This window comes from Paramisgurnus dabryanus, chromosome 1 (assembly GCF_030506205.2).
Source record: "Paramisgurnus dabryanus chromosome 1, PD_genome_1.1, whole genome shotgun sequence".
Lineage (NCBI taxonomy): Eukaryota > Metazoa > Chordata > Actinopteri > Cypriniformes > Cobitidae > Paramisgurnus > Paramisgurnus dabryanus.
In genome coordinates, this window is record NC_133337.1 from 40494209 (window position 1) to 40512256 (window position 18048).

The 18048-nt window shown below is 35.7% G+C and overlaps 1 protein-coding gene across 4 annotated transcripts in view; it reads left to right on the forward strand.

Moving 5' to 3' along the window:
- dock1 (dedicator of cytokinesis 1) overlaps nt 1-18048 on the forward strand; it is a 286009-nt gene that overhangs the window by 81752 nt on the left and 186209 nt on the right. For all 4 annotated transcript variants that reach the window (XM_065260710.2, XM_065260711.2, XM_065260712.2 and 1 more), the window contains exons 20-23: nt 5253-5342; nt 7137-7237; nt 7331-7459; nt 9828-9936. In XM_065260710.2, the coding sequence (XP_065116782.1) occupies nt 5253-5342; nt 7137-7237; nt 7331-7459; nt 9828-9936 (429 nt within the window). The remainder of the gene's footprint in view (nt 1-5252; nt 5343-7136; nt 7238-7330; nt 7460-9827; nt 9937-18048) is intronic.

An 18048-nucleotide genomic window follows, 5' to 3' on the forward strand; every position in this document is an offset into this window, starting at 1 on the left:
GACTCACAGCCTGTAAGTTAACTCCTGTTAGCATGGCATTGTGAGTGAATCTTTCAAACATGGTAAGGAGCGTCACATTTCCTGTGCACACGTGTTCGCTTTAACTGCTTATATCTTGTATGCGAATGTTGATTTATACCAAAATGCTTTTTTGCATAGTTGTGTTTGACACATGAAAACGTCTCGGGTTACGTATGTAACTGTTGTTCCCTGAGAAGGGAATGAGACGCTGCGTCTCCCTTGCACTACTTCCTGCGTCTCTCTAACGCCGTCTTTGGCAATATTTCAGATAGCGATATACTTCCTGGCTCCCGCATCACCCTGTCTTTGTCGTTAAGCTTCACCATTGGTTGAATTTGGTATACACATTCAGAAGCACTTACCCCTGGAGGCGTCCCCAAAGTGTCACCGCAGTGACACAGCGCAAGTTCCCCCGAAAGGAAACTGTAACAATGTATCTTAAAAGGTAACACGATGTAACCTTGCTCTCACTTGAAATGTGTCCCCACCTTTAGTCCTTGAATTTGAGGGAATTGGATCTGGAAAGTCCTTAAAAGGTCCTTGAATTTGAAGTTGACTAAGGTGTGGGAACCCCGGAAAATAATGTGTTGTTTTACCATAAACCATGCAAACACATTGTATTAAAGCAATTTTTTAAGCAAATAAATAGGTGCACTTTAAGAGAGACTGCTAACTGTTGTAGTTAAAGCTGCAATCTGCAACTTTTGACTCTACATCGCCATCTCTGTATTATACATAAAATTGCAAGTTCCTTTACGTACCTTTAGGCAGCTCAAATTGTAACAATTATTATTTTAAGCTTAGCATTTTGAGTATGGTATGCTCAATGACTTCTTGTTTGTTTATAACAAAAACATATTCTAAAGCAATTTCCATGTAAAAATGTTAGTTTTAAATGTGAAAAAATGTTTTCTTTCACCTTTAGTTACGGTTTAGATAATGATAGAAAACATCCGAGCACTGCCATTGAAATTAGGCCAAGCGTTGTTGATATATGACTGACTCACATTTTCCTCACATAGTCTGTTTGAATGGCTCTCTGCATTCTCAGACGGTTTAGCTCATGGAGAGATTTCTCTGAGAAGGCAAACACATCTGAGCTGTCAGCGATTGAGAAAGATGAGGGCTGGGATGTTTTGTGCTTTAAATGTCCCCTCAGTGTCCTTCTAACATATTTGCAGCCTCTCAAAATGTCTATGAGACATAAATATAAAACATGCCACCAGTATAAATATGTCATGTGTATCACACTACAAACTAAAGATACTAAACTGTTAAGGTCAACAAGACATCAAATCTCTTCTGCAAATGGGAACACATGAGCTTTTATGTTTAACATTAAGTTTAATGTGGAAAACTGAGCACACAAAGGGACTGTTCAGCTAAAAATGAAAAGAATGTCATTAATGACTCACCCTCATGTCGTTCCAAACTCGTAAGACTTTGGTTCATCTTCGGAACACAGTTTAAGATGTTTTATATTTAGTCCGAGAGCTTGTTTGACCCGTCATTGAAAATCTAAGTACAGTATACTTTCCATGTGCAGAAAGGTAATAAAAACATCATCAAAGTAGTCCATGTGACATCAGTGGGTCAGTTAGAATGTGTTGAAGCATCAAAAATACATTTTGGTCCAAAAATTACGACTTTATTCAGCTTTGTCTTCTCTTCCGCATCTGTTGTGAAGCGCATGCGCGAGACTAAAGTCACGTGACTGCAGTGAAGCGGATGACGTGTTAGACGTCTCAGACATGTTTGCAAAGTTTTTTTTTCCCAAATTTACAGCGTGTGTCTCCCTCAGACTGTAAACAAAGCAAAAACAAACAAAAAACAGCTGGGGCGCACCAGATAACACGTCAGCCGTGTCGTAAGAGAAGACAATGCTGAATAAAGTCGTAATTTTTGTTATTTTTGGACCAAAATGTATTTTTGATGCTTCAACACATTCTAACTGACCCACTGATGTCACATGGACTACTTTGATGATGCTTTTAGTACCTTTCTGGACATGGACAGTATACTGTACTTAGATTTTCAATGAAGGATCAAACAAGCTCTCGGACTAAATCTAAAACATCTTAAAGTGTCTTCAGAAGATGAACGGAAGTCTTACAAGTTTAGAACGACATGAGGGCATTAATGACATTATTTATTTTTTGGGTGAACTAACCCTTTAAGTGTTCATCAAGTGAACATCAAGTCCTCACAGCGTTTAGAACTTGACCACACAGAAATTCAATTTTTAAAAAAAGTTATGAAAGGTTTTTTTTGCACCAGCAGTCAGGAGTGAGCAATCATGTTGAATGTGATTCCTGCTAAAATGTTTGTTTTTCTCTGTTTGGGTAAGAAATTATCCACTGCTAGTGGATCTAACACCTGCTAACAAACAGACCGGAGTGTGTGTGATTGAAACTTATACTTTGGTAATTGTTAGATTCTGCTGCAGTTTTGTGTTCTGGAGATTAAAATCCACTCGCCTGGAGTGCTTTGTAAAATTATAATTTCCTTAAGGGCCTCTAATAGGGCTCCACGATTCTGGCTCAAATGTGAATCACGTTTTTTCTCCATGGGAAGGGAGATCACGATTCTCTCAAACGATTTTCATTTTGTTTTTATCTAAAACATTTATTGCACTCAATTAAAAAAATTGCTACACAGGACTTTCAGTTATAATAAAGTGTATTAAAGTTTCTTTTCCTTATTTTATACCTCTTAAGATGAGTAACTTAAAATTTGTTAGCTGTTAAACATTAACTGGCCAACCATAAAACTTTAAAAACACGAAACCTTTAAAACACTAAACAATGATTCAGATGCCGTTTCTTAATCCGAATTCTGCAGCCTCCGGAGGTCACATTTCTAAGTTGCATACGTCATCAAGACTTGTCCTATTTCACAATATTAACAATTATAAAGTTGACTGTTATTTTTACTTATTCGTAAATTGATGTAATATGCTTATGACTTGAGAATATAATGCTCAGTTAACTTAAATAAACCAGGCTTGATGACGTATGCAGCCTGGAGGCTAGGCTTTATCACCTCTCAAATATGGGCAGGTTTCTTCAAAAATCTTCAAAAACTTTTGAGCATAAAGCTGAGATTGTTGCATCTTTCTAAAGGACTTTTGTTAGAGATTAGATTCAGAACGATAATAAAATCATACACAGGGTTTTTACTGTTTTTGGATCAGTGCATGCTTCAGTGTTTTATGAGTTGAGTAAGAGCGCCATCTAGTGGAAATATGGTTTGCCATAAAAACTCGTCATTGGCAGGGAAGCATTTTCTCTTAATTGACGAGATAACTCGTCAATGGTCGGGAAAGAGTTAATTGAACTGTTTATTTGTATCTTTCATCACAACAGCAAAGTGACTGCGCGACCCACCTTATCCCACTTTTTGTGACCCACAAATGTGTCACAGCCGACAAAAACCCTGCTTTAGACTAATAAAAGGTAAAGCTGTATGTACACTGTATAAAAGTTTGGCAGCTTCCGGCAACATGAGGGACAATGAACGTTCATGACAGGAAGTGGGCGTGTCCAGTGACAAAGTTTAGAACAGTTCAACTTTATGCAAATGAAGAACAACCTTCAGGAGCAACTACCAATGAGTGAAGCAGTGTCATGTCATCTTTTCTCATTTGCTGAGTGGACGGTTACTTATTGTCTCTTGTTGTTACTAGTACAGCCAAAATTAGGAAGGCCTCCTAATGAACTCATTGGAAGAGATGGGCGACATACAGCGACAAAGAAATGGTTCTTTAAAGAACCTATGATTGGTTCTTTGAGGAACCAAAAATTGCCCTTTAAAAGGTGCTTAAAAGGTTGACAGAGATGCCAAAGAAGAACCATTGGTTCATTCAGTCAAAGTTTCTTAGAAAAAACTTTTTTAATCACTACTAAGAATCTTTATGGATAGGCTGACCATACGTGCCATTTTTTTTTCGGGACAAGTCCTGGTCAGGATATTGGGTGGATTTCACCCTGAATCCTGGCCAGGACACGTCCCGGAAAAATGTCACGTGTGGTCACCCTATTTATAGAACCATGCAGCCAAAATTGGTTCTTCTATGTCATTGAGAAGCGCCTTTATTTTTAAGAATGTATGGTATTGCTTTAAAAAAACTTTTTGTAGCACATTTATTTTTAAGAGTGTAGTTTACAAAAATGTACTCGCCTGCATGATGTCCTACACACATCAAGGAAGTTAAGTATGCGTGCTGTGTTGTTTATTTTGTGGCGTTGTTGGGTTTGAGATGAAGTCGGTTGATGTCAGGGTTTATTGAATGTTTGTTGGCTTTTTTACCAATTGTTGAGTCAGAGTGGACCCCTCTTTTCACCATAAATCTCTCCCTCTCTCTCTCTCTCTCTCTCTCTCCCTCTCTCTTTCATTACTATAATTTCCCGTCTCCTCCATATCCTGTACTTTATGATTGCTTGCTTGACTTATGTGTGTACAGCTTATTTGAAAAAGTGGGATCTTAAACGCGTTGAATCTCATCTCAGGAATGGCAGATTTATGAATGTTATCGACCCTCAGCATCTTGTATCTGTTGCAACTCGCTCTTCGCTGAAAATATGCAGCAGTCTCAGTGTAATTCTCTGAAGTGGGTTTGTGTTCATGTTTTTCTTCTCAAGGACACACATTCCTTCGTTCCATGCGGTGAATGCAATCGGAGGCCATACAGCAGATGTGCCGAACATTGTAATAAAATACACATCCTCAATAACATAAACATTCACTCACCATCAGGTGCAGAATTTCAACATGTAAATAGCTTTTCACACTGAATTTATAATGGTCGAAATAAAGCAATTGTGCAGACAATGCCATTCATAAACCTTGAGGTGCCATTATTTATGCTGCCCTTGTGCGCATGCAAAGATACTTGCTAACATTTTTTAATGAAGCCTGTATGTATTACACTACTGAAATATTATTGATATAATGTGTTTATAATATTCAGTGCATGATTTGTGGACACGTATAGATCCGTATGCTTTTTATTCTCTTCCTGTGATGATGTCCTTGCTCAGATGTCATTGAGTGTCTGTTGAAGTGGAGAGCATGTGCTTTAGTTGGACAGTCTATAAATCTGATGGCACCTTTTTATAGTTTCTCTCCGAGTAAATGTCCGAGTCCAAAGAGCACGGCTTTAATACATTACATCATGATCTCATTACTTCAGTGCCGAGCATCTTCTTCACTAATTTTCTGTCTCTGTGTAGTTTTTACAGGATACCTTGGATGCCCTGTTTAACATAATGATGGAGAATTCAGACAGTGAAACATTTGATACCCTCGTGTTTGATGCTCTGGTGAGATTCATTTGTTGTGGATTTAAGACATTAATTATTCCTCAGGAGAAACCTGAGATGGGAAAAGATGTTTCTTTTCATTTGTGACCCTGGACCACAAAACCAGTCATAAATCGTATGGGTATATTTGTAGCAATAGCCAACAATACATTGGATGGGTCAAAATTATTATTATTTTTTTTAATTGCCAAAAATCTTAGGATATTAAGTAAAGATCATGTTCAATGAAGAGATTTTGTAAGTTTCCCAGCATGAATATATCCAAAATGTATTTAGCATTAGTAGGCTAATATCGGTTTCTAAGCACTTCATTTGGACAACTTCATTTCGCGATTTCTTTTCAATATTTTGATTGAAGATATTCAGATTCCAGATTTTTAAATAGTTGTATCTCTGTAAAAATGATCCCTTCCTAACAAATCAAACATCAATGTAAAACGTACTTATTCAGCTTTCAGATACAAAAGATATAAATCTTTAAAAAAGACCTTTAATATGACTGGTTTTGTGGTCCAGGGACACATTATTGGCCGAATTATTATGCAATAATAGGATTAATTTAGACAGATATGTATTTGCACTATATATTTACATGCTAACAGCCTAGTCAGTCAGAATATTGTGTGCCACAACTAATATTTTTTCTAGGGCTGTCAAAAGATTAATTGCGATCAATCGCAAACAAAATAAATGTTTAATTTATGTGTGTGCACTGTGTGTAATTATTATATATATTATTTTATATATTATATATAAATACACACACATTAATGTTTGCATTTAAGAAACATTTACATGTATATTTATACACTGAAAAAAAGATTTTCAAGAAAAAAAGTCTTAGTATTTTTGCCTTGTTTTCAGTAAAAATATCTAAACAATTCTTAAATTAAGATACTTTTTCTTGATGAGCAAAATGAGCCAAGAAAATAAGTCTAGTTTTTAGACCAAAAATATCAAATTTAAGTGATTTTGTGCATAAACCAAGCAAAAAAATCTGCCAATGGGGTAAGCAAAAACATCTCGACAATTTTTCTTAAACACTAAAATCAAGAAAAATTCATTTGCTTACCCCATTGGCAGATTTCTTTGCTTGTTTTATGCACAAAATCACTTAAATTTGAGATTTTTGGTCTAAAAATAGACTTATTTTCTTGGGTCGTTTTGCTCATCAAAAAAAGCATCTTAATTTAAGAATTTTTTGAATTTTTTTACTGAAAACAAAACAAAAATACAAAGATTTTTTTTCTTGAAAATAATTTTTTGCAGTATATGTATATGTATATGTATATGTATATGTATATGTATATATATATATATATATATATATATATATATCTATCTATATATATATCTATATATATATCTATATATATATATATATATATATATATATATATATCTATATCTATCTATCTATCGATCTATCGATCTATCGAGGTATAGAGGTATACGTATAGAGGTATACGTAAGAGGTATACGTATAGAGGTATACGTATACGTATATATATATATATATATATAATAAATATAAAAAACCTAAATAACATGTACAGTATGTGTGTATTTATATATACATACTATATACACACAGTACACACACAAACACACACATATATTTTGCAAACACAAATTTATTTAAATAGTGATTAATCCCTTGACAGCCCTAATTTTTTCATAAAATTATAAAACAAAGTCCAATTAGGATATCTTTAATAAGAATATTTTCTTACTGTGGTTCATCGGGAGGGCTCGGTTTTTTAATGACCGTATCTGCACTTCTGGTTCTGAAAGGTCTTCATAATCGGACTGATTTCGGATAGAAAGTTCCATCACTTCAATCCGGTTTTGGAGACGTACATCCGCAAGCACTTCAGCGCCACCCTCGCTTACACGTGAGTTTGAAGTTTCATGTCTTCTCATTTTTATTTGCTTGATTTTGAGCGATGGTTAAAAGGTATATATGTGTGTGTTTGTGATATTTGTAGCAAGCTGATGAAAGTGTTGAAGAACTATGTGGATAATGCTGAGAAGCTCACGGACCAGCTGCTAAAAGCTCTCAAGGCTTTGGAGTACATCTTCAAATTCATCGTGAGATCTCGGGTCCTCTTCAACCAGTATGTCATTCTCTCACATTAACATTATTCACTTAAGCTGTTGTTGCCTTAAACTGTTTTTCTAGTCAACAAAAGAATACAGAAAATATTACCTTTCCATTCATTAAAATTTGGTACGGTAGTGCATTTGGGTCTTAGCTGCCAATCTGGAATGCGGGTCATTGAAGACATGATGTCATTGACAATGTACAGTATTTTTTGCACCATCAAAATCCAGATTTTCAAATAGTTGTATCTCTATAAAAATTGTCCCATCATAACAAACCATACATCAATGGAAAGCCTATTTATTCAGCTTCCAGATATACAAAATACTGTAAAAATTAGTTTAAAAAATACAGGAATGGCTTCTCTGATGCTCATATTACCTCTTGCGTCTCAGGGGTTCATAATGGAGAGATGTTGTGATGACATGAGCAGGTGCAGTGGGTTTAGTCACCTTATTACTCTAGACAGAAACTCAGATTTCAAAATTTATAGTTGTGTTCAGTTTGATCAAAATTACAATCATCTACCCAAATAAGTATGAATAAGCTGATACCACGTCCAGCCTGTACTCGACAAATGGTTTCTTTTCTCTCCAAATCCTCTTTACACTGCAAAAAATTATTTTCAAGAAAAGATTTCTTATTATTTTTGTCTTGTTTTCAGTAATAATATCTAAAAATTCTTAAATTAAGATGCTTTTTCTTGATGAACAAAACGACCCAATAAAATAAGTCCAGTTCTAATACCAAAAATATCAAATTTAAGTGATTTTGTGCATAAAACAGGCAAAAAAATCTGCCAGTGCAGTAAGCAAATTTTTCTTGCATTTTTTTACAATTAAGTGTTAAGAAAAAAAAATTGTGCTTGTTTTATGCACAAAATCACTTAAATTTGATATTTTTTGTCTAAAAACTAGACTTATTTTCTTGTGTCATTTTGCACATCAAGAAAAAGCATCTTAACTTAAGAATTTTTAGATATTTTTCTGAATACTAAGATTTTTTCTTGAAAATCATTTTTTGCATTTAATTTAAGAATTTTTTGATATTTTTCCTGAAAACAAGACAAAAATACTAAGAATTTTTTTCTTGAAAATAATTTTTTGCAGTGTGTAAATGCCTTTTCACCAGCAAATAAGACCGAATACTGTATCTTACCCTTTGTCGAAGTGCAGTGCCCTCATTTTTTGAGTTATTGAGGAAGTGCTAGTGATAGAAGGAAGTGAAGTGGGCATCGCTGTTGATTTAAGTGGACCGTGGACATGTTGAGTAATGACTGGGTCTAAATGAAGTTCAGCAGCAGTGATTAGCTTGTTGTCTTCAGGTGAAGTATGATGGGTCCCTCAAGCGCTCCTCAAGAGGAACTTCTCACTGCTTTAACCACCTGAACCCACGCGAGCAGCGCTGTGAGAGACACTAATGAGGACAGTCCGATCCGATTGACTTTGTCCTTGCTGACAGAGCAAACCCACCGCAAGCGTTTATATCTAACTCGACCGCACACGTCACATTCTGATTTGCGTGTCACCTTAATAAAGTTAGTACTTGTCATAAAGGTAAAGAAATAGTTCACCAAAATATGAATATTTTGTTTTGTGACAGCTACTGTACATGCTCTCCGAAGGTTGACTCTGTGTTGCGCTTAAGGAAATAAACGTTTAGGCCCTTATAATTTACTTCGCATTATGTTACTCAGTGCATGAAACCGTATAGTTGAAGCGCCTTTCTCAATTTAGCTCTCTAAGTCTATAAGTGTTTGCTTTCTGGATTCATTTGTTTCGTTTTTAACACGCATACTTTTTTACGTCAGCTTTAATTAAAACAGTAGATGTCATCCGTTGTTAGCATCTTAAAGCAATTTGTGTTTGACTTAACAGTGAAGTTTATTTCAGCCTGTTGATGGTCCATTAGCCCATGGTGTGTTTGTAGGTGTGCCATTCTTACGTAAACACTCAGGATGGATGCGCTTGAAGATTTTTGACCTCGCGGTAACCAGAGCAGAGAAAATCAGACGGCGCTAATCACATCAGCGAAGGCGGCCGGGTGAGCGTTTAATAAACGAAAGCAGGAATTCGCCGTATGTTTGTTTGGAGATGCTGAGAGCGGCCCGTCGACTCTCTGCCCTTCAAACTAAATTACAGAGCAATTCATCAATCTGATCAGACCGTAATGAAGAGCCGTTTCATGAGTGCCAGTGAACAGGTGGACGTGTGTGGAGTCGGTTGCATTGTTTTTGATGTGGTTTTGTACGGCTTCGGTCGGTTTGATGTCACGCATTAGCATAGCAAACACATGCTCGCCGGTCTGTTTCCTCTGATGATGAAGATGAAATGATCATCTGTGTCTGTGTGTGCACGTGTGTGTGTGTCTGTTTCCCTCAGGCTGTATGAGAATAAAGGTGAAAGTGACTTCATGGAGTCCCTCAGGAGCCTGTTTGCCTCGTTTAATGCCATGATGAACAGCAATGCAGACAGTTCAGGAGGGGTGAAGGTGAGTCCAATTCAAAATCCTCTTTTTGATGAGATACAGGCAGGTACAACAAAACGCTGTTCCGATACAATTAAAGGTTTTCTTGGCTAGTAGGGTTTGTTGAGGTGGCTAATTCATATTAATTCGCACAACCACATTCATAGTTTTTTGCAGATTTATTTTGCTCCGCTGTTGTTGGGGTTTGGGACGAGGTTAAGGGTGTTTTATAATAATCATAATCAGTTTACTTTGTACGAAATAATACGAATTAGCCAACTTGTACAGTGCAAAAAATGACTTGCTTATTTAGTATTTTTGTCTTGATTTAAGTACAAATATAAAAAAATTCTTAAATAAAGGTGCATTTTCTTAAGCATAATGACCTAAGAAGTCTATCTGAAAATTAAGTGAATTTGTGCATAAACAAGCAAAAAATCTGCCAATGGGGTAATAAAAATTTACTTTTTTATTAGTTTATTTCCCACCAGCCTTTTTTGAAAAGTTGCCCGCCAGCATTTTTTGTGATTTTCACAAAAGTTTCACAAAATGCCTTCCAGGAAAATTTTCTTCTAAAGATATATAAACATACAAATACACAGCAAAAAATAATTTTCAAAGAACATTTTTAGTATTTTTATCTTGTTTTCAGTAAAAATATCATACATTTTATAAATTAAGATGCTTTTCTTGATGAGCAAAATGACCAAGGAAATAAGTCTAGTTTTTAGACCAAATATATCAAATTTATGTGATTTTGTGCATAAAATAAGCACAAAAAATCTGCCAATGGCATAAGCAATAAAATCTTGAACACTGAATTCAAGAAAATGTCAAGAAATGTTTTTGCTTGTTTTAAGCACATATTAGCTTCAATTTGATCTTTTTTTTGTCTAAAAACTAGACTTATTTTCTTGAGTCATTTTGCTCATCAAGAACATGCATCTTGATTCAAGAATTTTAAGATATTTGTACTAAAAACAAAACAAAAATACTAAGTAAGAAAGTCATTTTTGCAGTGTAAAATACGATCAAACTTTCATGAGATCAGTCTGGGTTTGTTGTTTAAAAATTCGAGTTTAGGAATTAAAGAAAACAAGTCTAGTTTTTAGACAAAATATATCACATTTAAGTGAATTTGTGCATAAAACAAGCAAAAAAAAAAAAAAAAAAACTTGAAAAATATTTTTTCTTGAATTTTTGTTGAATTAAGTGTTTAAGAAAAAAGTTCAAGATTTGTTGTTTTCCCCATTGGCAGATTTTTTTTGCTTGTTTATGAACAAATTCAGTTTAATTTGATATATTTTATCTAAAAACTAGACTTATTTCCCTAGGTCATTTTGCTCATCAAGATATTACCCCCTGATTTAAGAATATTTAGATATTTGTACTAGTGATGCACCGATGTATCGGCCGCCGATATTTATCAGCCGATTTTGATAGATTTGAAACCATCGGTACATCGGCAATAGCACGAGAAAGGCCGATACAGATTGTTTATTAATTAACTGCATAAAGAAATCCATTATATGTAAAAATAAATGAGTTAATGTTGTTAATAAAATAAATGCTGAATAGCAAAAACCACCTTTGAAGGTTGTCATGCGGTCTTATTATATTTGTTTAAGCTTAATTTGTGCCTCTTTCATTATGTTGGTCAGTTGAATGTTAATTTGATCAAATCCATGTTCAGCAAAAATAATTAGATGCAGAAATAAACTAGCTTATAGACCAACTGTATAGTATTGTATACAAGTGTTTAATATCGGTATCGGCCAGAAGTTGTCTGTTTAAATCGGTATCGGCCCCAAAAAAATCCTATCGGTGCATTGCTAATTTGTACTTAACCCTTGTGCATTGTTCAAATTTACTACCCTTTCGTGTTGTTAGTGGATGAAAACATCCACTAAATTCAACGGCTATAAAAATGTATCGGATGAATATTTTTTCCAAATTTTTTTACATAAATCTGTTAATCAACCTCAGTACTGATCAAAACTACCAAATCTTCACAAAAATTCAATGATTTTAACTCTTTAATTGCCAAGTTTATAAGTGGTGTCACTGATTTGGGGAAAAAACACACACAAAATGACCGATTTTCAATATAAAATGTGATTGTAAACTGGATTTTTTTAAACCTTTTTCACAGTCTTGGGCATGCCAAAGATTGGTAAAAACATTGGCTTTGAAGCATTTTTAGTTTTTGTGCAGCATCAGTTTACATTTTTTTTCTCCCTCATTTATTGTTAGTGGCTGTTTTTGCCCCATTGACTTCCATTATAACCACATTTTTTGATTGCAGAATTATGACACCTTTTTATCATGCATTTTTGAATGTTGGTGTTTTTTCCTTTTGCTAAGAGGTCAAATTAGTCATTTTTACTGTTGATTACCATGTGGCACTATTAACCCTTTAGTAGCCCTGTGCAAAAACAAAGCTTAATTTCTGGCTTGTACATTGTGTTTTATGGAGTATAACTCCATAATAAAAGCATATTTGTGTGTGTGTGTGTGTGTGTGTGTGTGTGTGTGTGTGTGTGTGTGTGTGTGTGTGTGTGTGTGTGTGTGTGTGTGTGTGTGCGGGCGTATGTATGCGTGTTTGTGTGTGTGTGCGTGCGTGCGTATGTGTGCGTATGTGTGTGTATGTGCATGAAAAAAGATATTCTGTAAAAATCTTCTCTGCATTAGACATTAGATTTATGAACATCATTATTATGAACACATAAGTGTTTAGTCATTCCAACAGGACTTGCAGCATATCACTTGGTGCTCTCTGCAAGTTTGTCTGGAGGGACAGCAACTCATGCACGAGGGAGGTGAAAAGCTGTTTAGGAGAAGGCTTTCCTAGAAGACCTGGGAAAATCTCTGCAGCAATATTGAGGAGAGAGCATCAACCTCGCACTCCACTTGCTACTGCACTGTTGAGAGAGATTCAGTCTCCTGCAGCTGTCTCTCTTGACACAAACCACAGACACCAGCAGGCACCAGCAGCTCAGGAGTGAAGAGGGGAACATGCAATTGGTGCAAAGAACAAACATGTCAGCCCTTGCATCTGTTGTGGTGGACAAACTTGCAGAGAGCACCAAGTGATATGCTGCAAGTCCTGCTGGAAATACTGAACACACCCCCGGCACACATACACACTAAAAGTTAGTTTGATTGTTTAGTTCTCCATCCATCCTCTACTCTTGCTTCATTGTTCAATTTATTTGAAGTTGTTTTTGTGTTCATAATAAATGATGTTCATAAATCCGATGCAGAGAAGATTTTTACAGAAAATTTCCCTAACCCCAACCATCACAAAAACCCTTCTCCTAACTTCACATTTTCAGGAAACATCATTTTGTTTGATTTATAAACTTGTTTCCTCATGGGGACCTCAAAATGTCCCCACAAGGTCACAAAGACACTGGTATTCATATCTTTGTGGGGACAATTGGTCCCCACAACGTGATAATTACCAGGTACACACACACACACGCGCGCACATGCACACACACAATAATATGCTTTTATTATGGAGTTATACTCCATATAACTCAATGTACAAGTCAGAAATTAAGCTTTGTTTTTGCACAGGGCTACTAAAGGGTTAATAGTGCCACATGGTGATCAACAGTAAAAATTACAAATTTGACCTCTTAGCAAAAGGAAAAAAATCCAACATTCAAAAATGCATGATAAAAAGGTGTCATAGCTCTGCAATCAAAAAATGTGGTTATAATGGAAGTCAATGGGGCAAAAACAGCCACTAACAATAAATGAGGGAGAAAAAAATTAAAACTGATGCTACTGTACACAAAAACTAAAAATGTTTCAAAGCCAATGTTTTTACCAATCTTATACATGTTCAAGACTCTGAAAAAGGTAAACAAAAATCCAGTTTACAATCACTTTTTATATTGAAAATCGGTCATTTTGTGTGTGTTTTTTCCCCAAATCAGTGACACACCTTATAAACTTGGCAATTAAAGGGTTAAAATCATGGAATTTTTGTAAAGATTTGGTAGTTTTGATCAGTACTGAGGTTGATTAACAGATTTATGAAAAAAAATTTGGAAAAAATATTCATCTGATAAATTTTTACAGCCGTTGAATTTAGTGGATGTTTTCATCCACTAACAACACGAAAGGGTAGTAAATTTGCCCACGGTATATCGTTGAGTTTTTAAAAAATTTCAAAGCATTTTCTTAAAATATATGTAAATATAAGATTTGTCACCAAAAATCATTCAATTTGCTAAAACAGAGAGAAAGTTACGGCCAAATTAAGAGTAAAAAAAACTCTGTAGTGGATGAAAACATCCCCAACAACACATGAGGGTTAAATATGACAAAGTACCAAGTAAGAAACTCATTTTTGCAGTGTGTTTTAGTGCGGCATATTTTAAAAATCTTCTTAAATTATTTGATGGCTTCTGTCCCTTCTCACAATACTCCAGAAACCTTACAAGACGTTTGGTTTTAAACTTGACAGGGTTCATACCCTCTTCATTTTAATATATGGAAAAGAATGACCAGAATATTTTTGAAAAAAAAAAATCACCCTGACAGTCTGAAATTGAGAACAGCAGGAGGAGGTTTCAGGGTTGGGCTGACTTGTATCTGAATGTTCTCCACATCTGAGGATTTTCTGAGAAAATAGCTTTGTTTTTTTGCAGATGAACAAAACTCAATGCCCTGAACTTTCTTTCTTTCTATCTTCTGAAGTGTGTTTATATCTCTCTGAATGTGTGTCTGTGTCGACTCTCTGTCTCTCTTTTTTTCTCTCTCTCCACTGTGGCTGCTTCGTCATCTTTAGCTTCTCCTCAAGGTATATTCTAGATCTGCTTCTTTCAATCAATTTCGTTTGCTCCTCCTCCATTTGTCTTCGTTTGTCAATGTCCTTGACCCGTCCTGTCACTTTCTTTCTGTGTTAACACACCTCTCCTGTAACACACACAAACGATCAGGTCCTCCAGAGGACTCGTGAGTCTGCCGGCAGTCCCGCAGGTTTGCTGTTAAGATCTGAATGGTTTTGTCAGTAAATTAAAAATTGATCTTGTTAAAGGAACACTTCGCCCCAAAATGACAATTTCTTCTGTCTTTCTGCCTTTAAGCATAAAATGTTCATTTGCTGTTGAAATGAAATCGTTTAGACCACTTTTATGATACTTTTTCTCAAAGTATGACTCTTAAGGAGCTCACACACACATGGCGAGAAGCACGGCTGCGCGTCACGTCATGCCATGTGTCTAAAAATGTTATGCATTATTTTCTATGTATCTACGTCTTCAAATGGCGGCTCTCCGCTGTGACACTGGACGCTGCTTAGAGACAAAGCTTGCACTATTGAATGTGCACGTCTGGTGTGCAATACCTGCGAGTTGTCCTATGCGTCCCCCTTTATGCGTACACAGGCGTTCGACACATGTGCATTGCGAATATTTGCAATACTTATGTATTATGTATGCACGTGCGTTACAAAAATCTGGTGGTGCGTGTATGGTACACGCTGACTATTCTGATGACAAAATTTGTATTACGCGTACTGTACTGTGACCATCATGTACGCATAAAAAGTGAAGCATATCCAGACTTAATTCTGGATGTTCACAGCCCCAATCCATTCGGTTTCATTGAAACAAGTTACCTAGATTGTGTTTAACAGAAAACAGTAATGCAAGATAAGCCATTTTTGGTGACCTTTGCATTTAAAATGTAGCCTACTTTGGAAAGGATACGCAGTCACTCATTTTTCTCTTAGAGATGCTGTTAACAAATCTAGTGCCAGTTATCTGAACATATGATGAATACTTATTTTCTGAGTGTTTATCTGACTTTTATACTATGTCTGTAACATACCATAAAAGCTTTTTTACCATAAAAGCTTTCTCCGGTGATGTGTACTGCCTGTGCTCTTCTAGCACCACCTCAAGCTTTCTGTAAGTCATGATTATCCTTACGTGGTGCAATATCATTGCACATCAAATCAAACGTGAGGTGCGTCGTCAAATGTGAGCTGTTTTTTAGTAAACACTTGAACCGTGAGACCTCATTTCCTCGCTAACTCTTAAGTTAAATCAAAATGAAGGCGGGCTGCTGGAGAGAGAATTTATCAAATGGAAAACATCATAACCCATCCATCACTCCTCGCCGCCTCTGTTGACATGAGGTTCACAGCTTTTCTGACACGTTTTTCTTTTAAATAATTTCAAAGTACATCGGAATTTGACGTGATGATGAAGATCAAATAAAATGCAGCCACTTTTAAATCTCACGACTCCTACGTTTTCATGTGTGACTGGAATAAAAGAGTCATTGTAACGTGTAACTTTAAAAAGCCGCTGCGTGACTTGTTTCAAGAAGTTTTGTAAACCCCAAAGGGAAGCGATGGGTGATAAGGATGATAATTCACTTTTGGTTGTTCAGGTGCCGACGTTTTTAGAACTTGCAGGGTACGGGGTTACAACATTTCAGGAACGTTTGTTTGACATGACCAACAAAAATAGTTTATGATTAAGTCACATGTCTGATAGCATCATTTCCCATCCTCAAATAAAACATTGGTCACGACAGCTGAGGAAAACTAATAAGAAACATCAAGGACAAGAACAGGTCAAGAGCAAATGTAAAGCTTTACAGCTGGCCGACTACTGACAACAGACCCTTATGTGTACCAGACGGCAGGCCCTGTTTGTGTTTCTATTAATAATGATCCATATGTGAAACACAACAACTAAGACAAAGTAAATATTTAGGGCATGTTGGCTTTTCTTTGTGTTTGTGTGCGATGAGTTTAAAGTCCAGATCCAGACATCTGTGATTGACAGGTGTGATTACATCTTCAGCTGCTTTAGATAGTAGGGACTGAAAACAGAAATCTATTAATAGCTTTTTTTTACAAAAAATATCTTAATAAGACCTTTTGGTGGCCAGTACTCAGATGAGAGCAAGTAGTGCTAGCCAGATTTCTATTTCATTTCTGGATGTCGTGTTTAACACTGTGTGTGGTCCTGAGAGTAATCTTGGTGAAAGAAATTGATAGAAAATGTCAGTGTGAACTTTCTTTCTGTGAACTTTTTTAGCATTTGCAGGCTGATTTTGCTTCACATTCCAGTCCAACAGCGAGTTGTATTTGTCTTTCATCAAGTCTTTCAGCAAATAGTATTTTTAAATCACAAGAAAGTGCGGTGTGTCTGGACTTTTGATTTGAGAATAGAGGAGACCTGTAGGAGTTGAGACAGGTGGGTGCACGAGGCACTAATGGAGGAGAAGAAACATTAATGGATGCTGTGGATTTGATGAAAGGCGGACAGAATTGAATATGCAGGCTCTCTCTGCATTGTCGTTATGTGCTTTCAGGTTATTGGTCAGTGTGGTGTGGATATTATTAAATTATTGGCTGTGTTGGTTCTTCAATTTAAACTAGAGCTGGGGTAAACGATTAATCTGGCGATTATTTTTCCGATTAGTTGACTAATCTAACGACTAATTTGACGATTAATCTAATGATTAGTTTCTGTTGCTTGATTAATAAAAACCACAATGTATCTCAAATAAATGCCAAAAACATTTTTAATTATATACTTTAAAGGATGAATCAGTGATTTCAGGCCAGGGGGTGGCCAAAGCTACTTTACGGGGGTCCATAGTCCATGAAAGAAAACCATGTGTAACTATGTATCAAGAAAGCATGAATGAATGCATTATAAGATGTAAACATAATAAGGGTGAATCTTAAACATTTCTGCTGTATTTCTGTTAAAGGGATTCTCCCAAAAATGAATATTCTGTCATCATTTACTCACCCTTATGTTCTAAACCTGTATAAGTTTATTTTATTTTGATAAACACAAAATAAGATATTTTGATACATGATGGTAAGCACACAATTAATGGTATATCCATTAAATTCCATCATGTTGTTTTTATTCCTACTATGGAAGTCAATGGTTACAATCCGCTGTGTGCTCACCATCATTTATCAAAATATCTTCTTTTGTGTTCATCAGAAAAAGGAAATTGGTACAGGTTTAGAAAAACATTTTTCAGAATTTTAATTTTGTGTGAACTATACCTTTAATGAAGCAAAAGATCAGGAAATCTACATTCCATGATAAACCTTAAACTTATTTCAAATAGCAGAGCTCA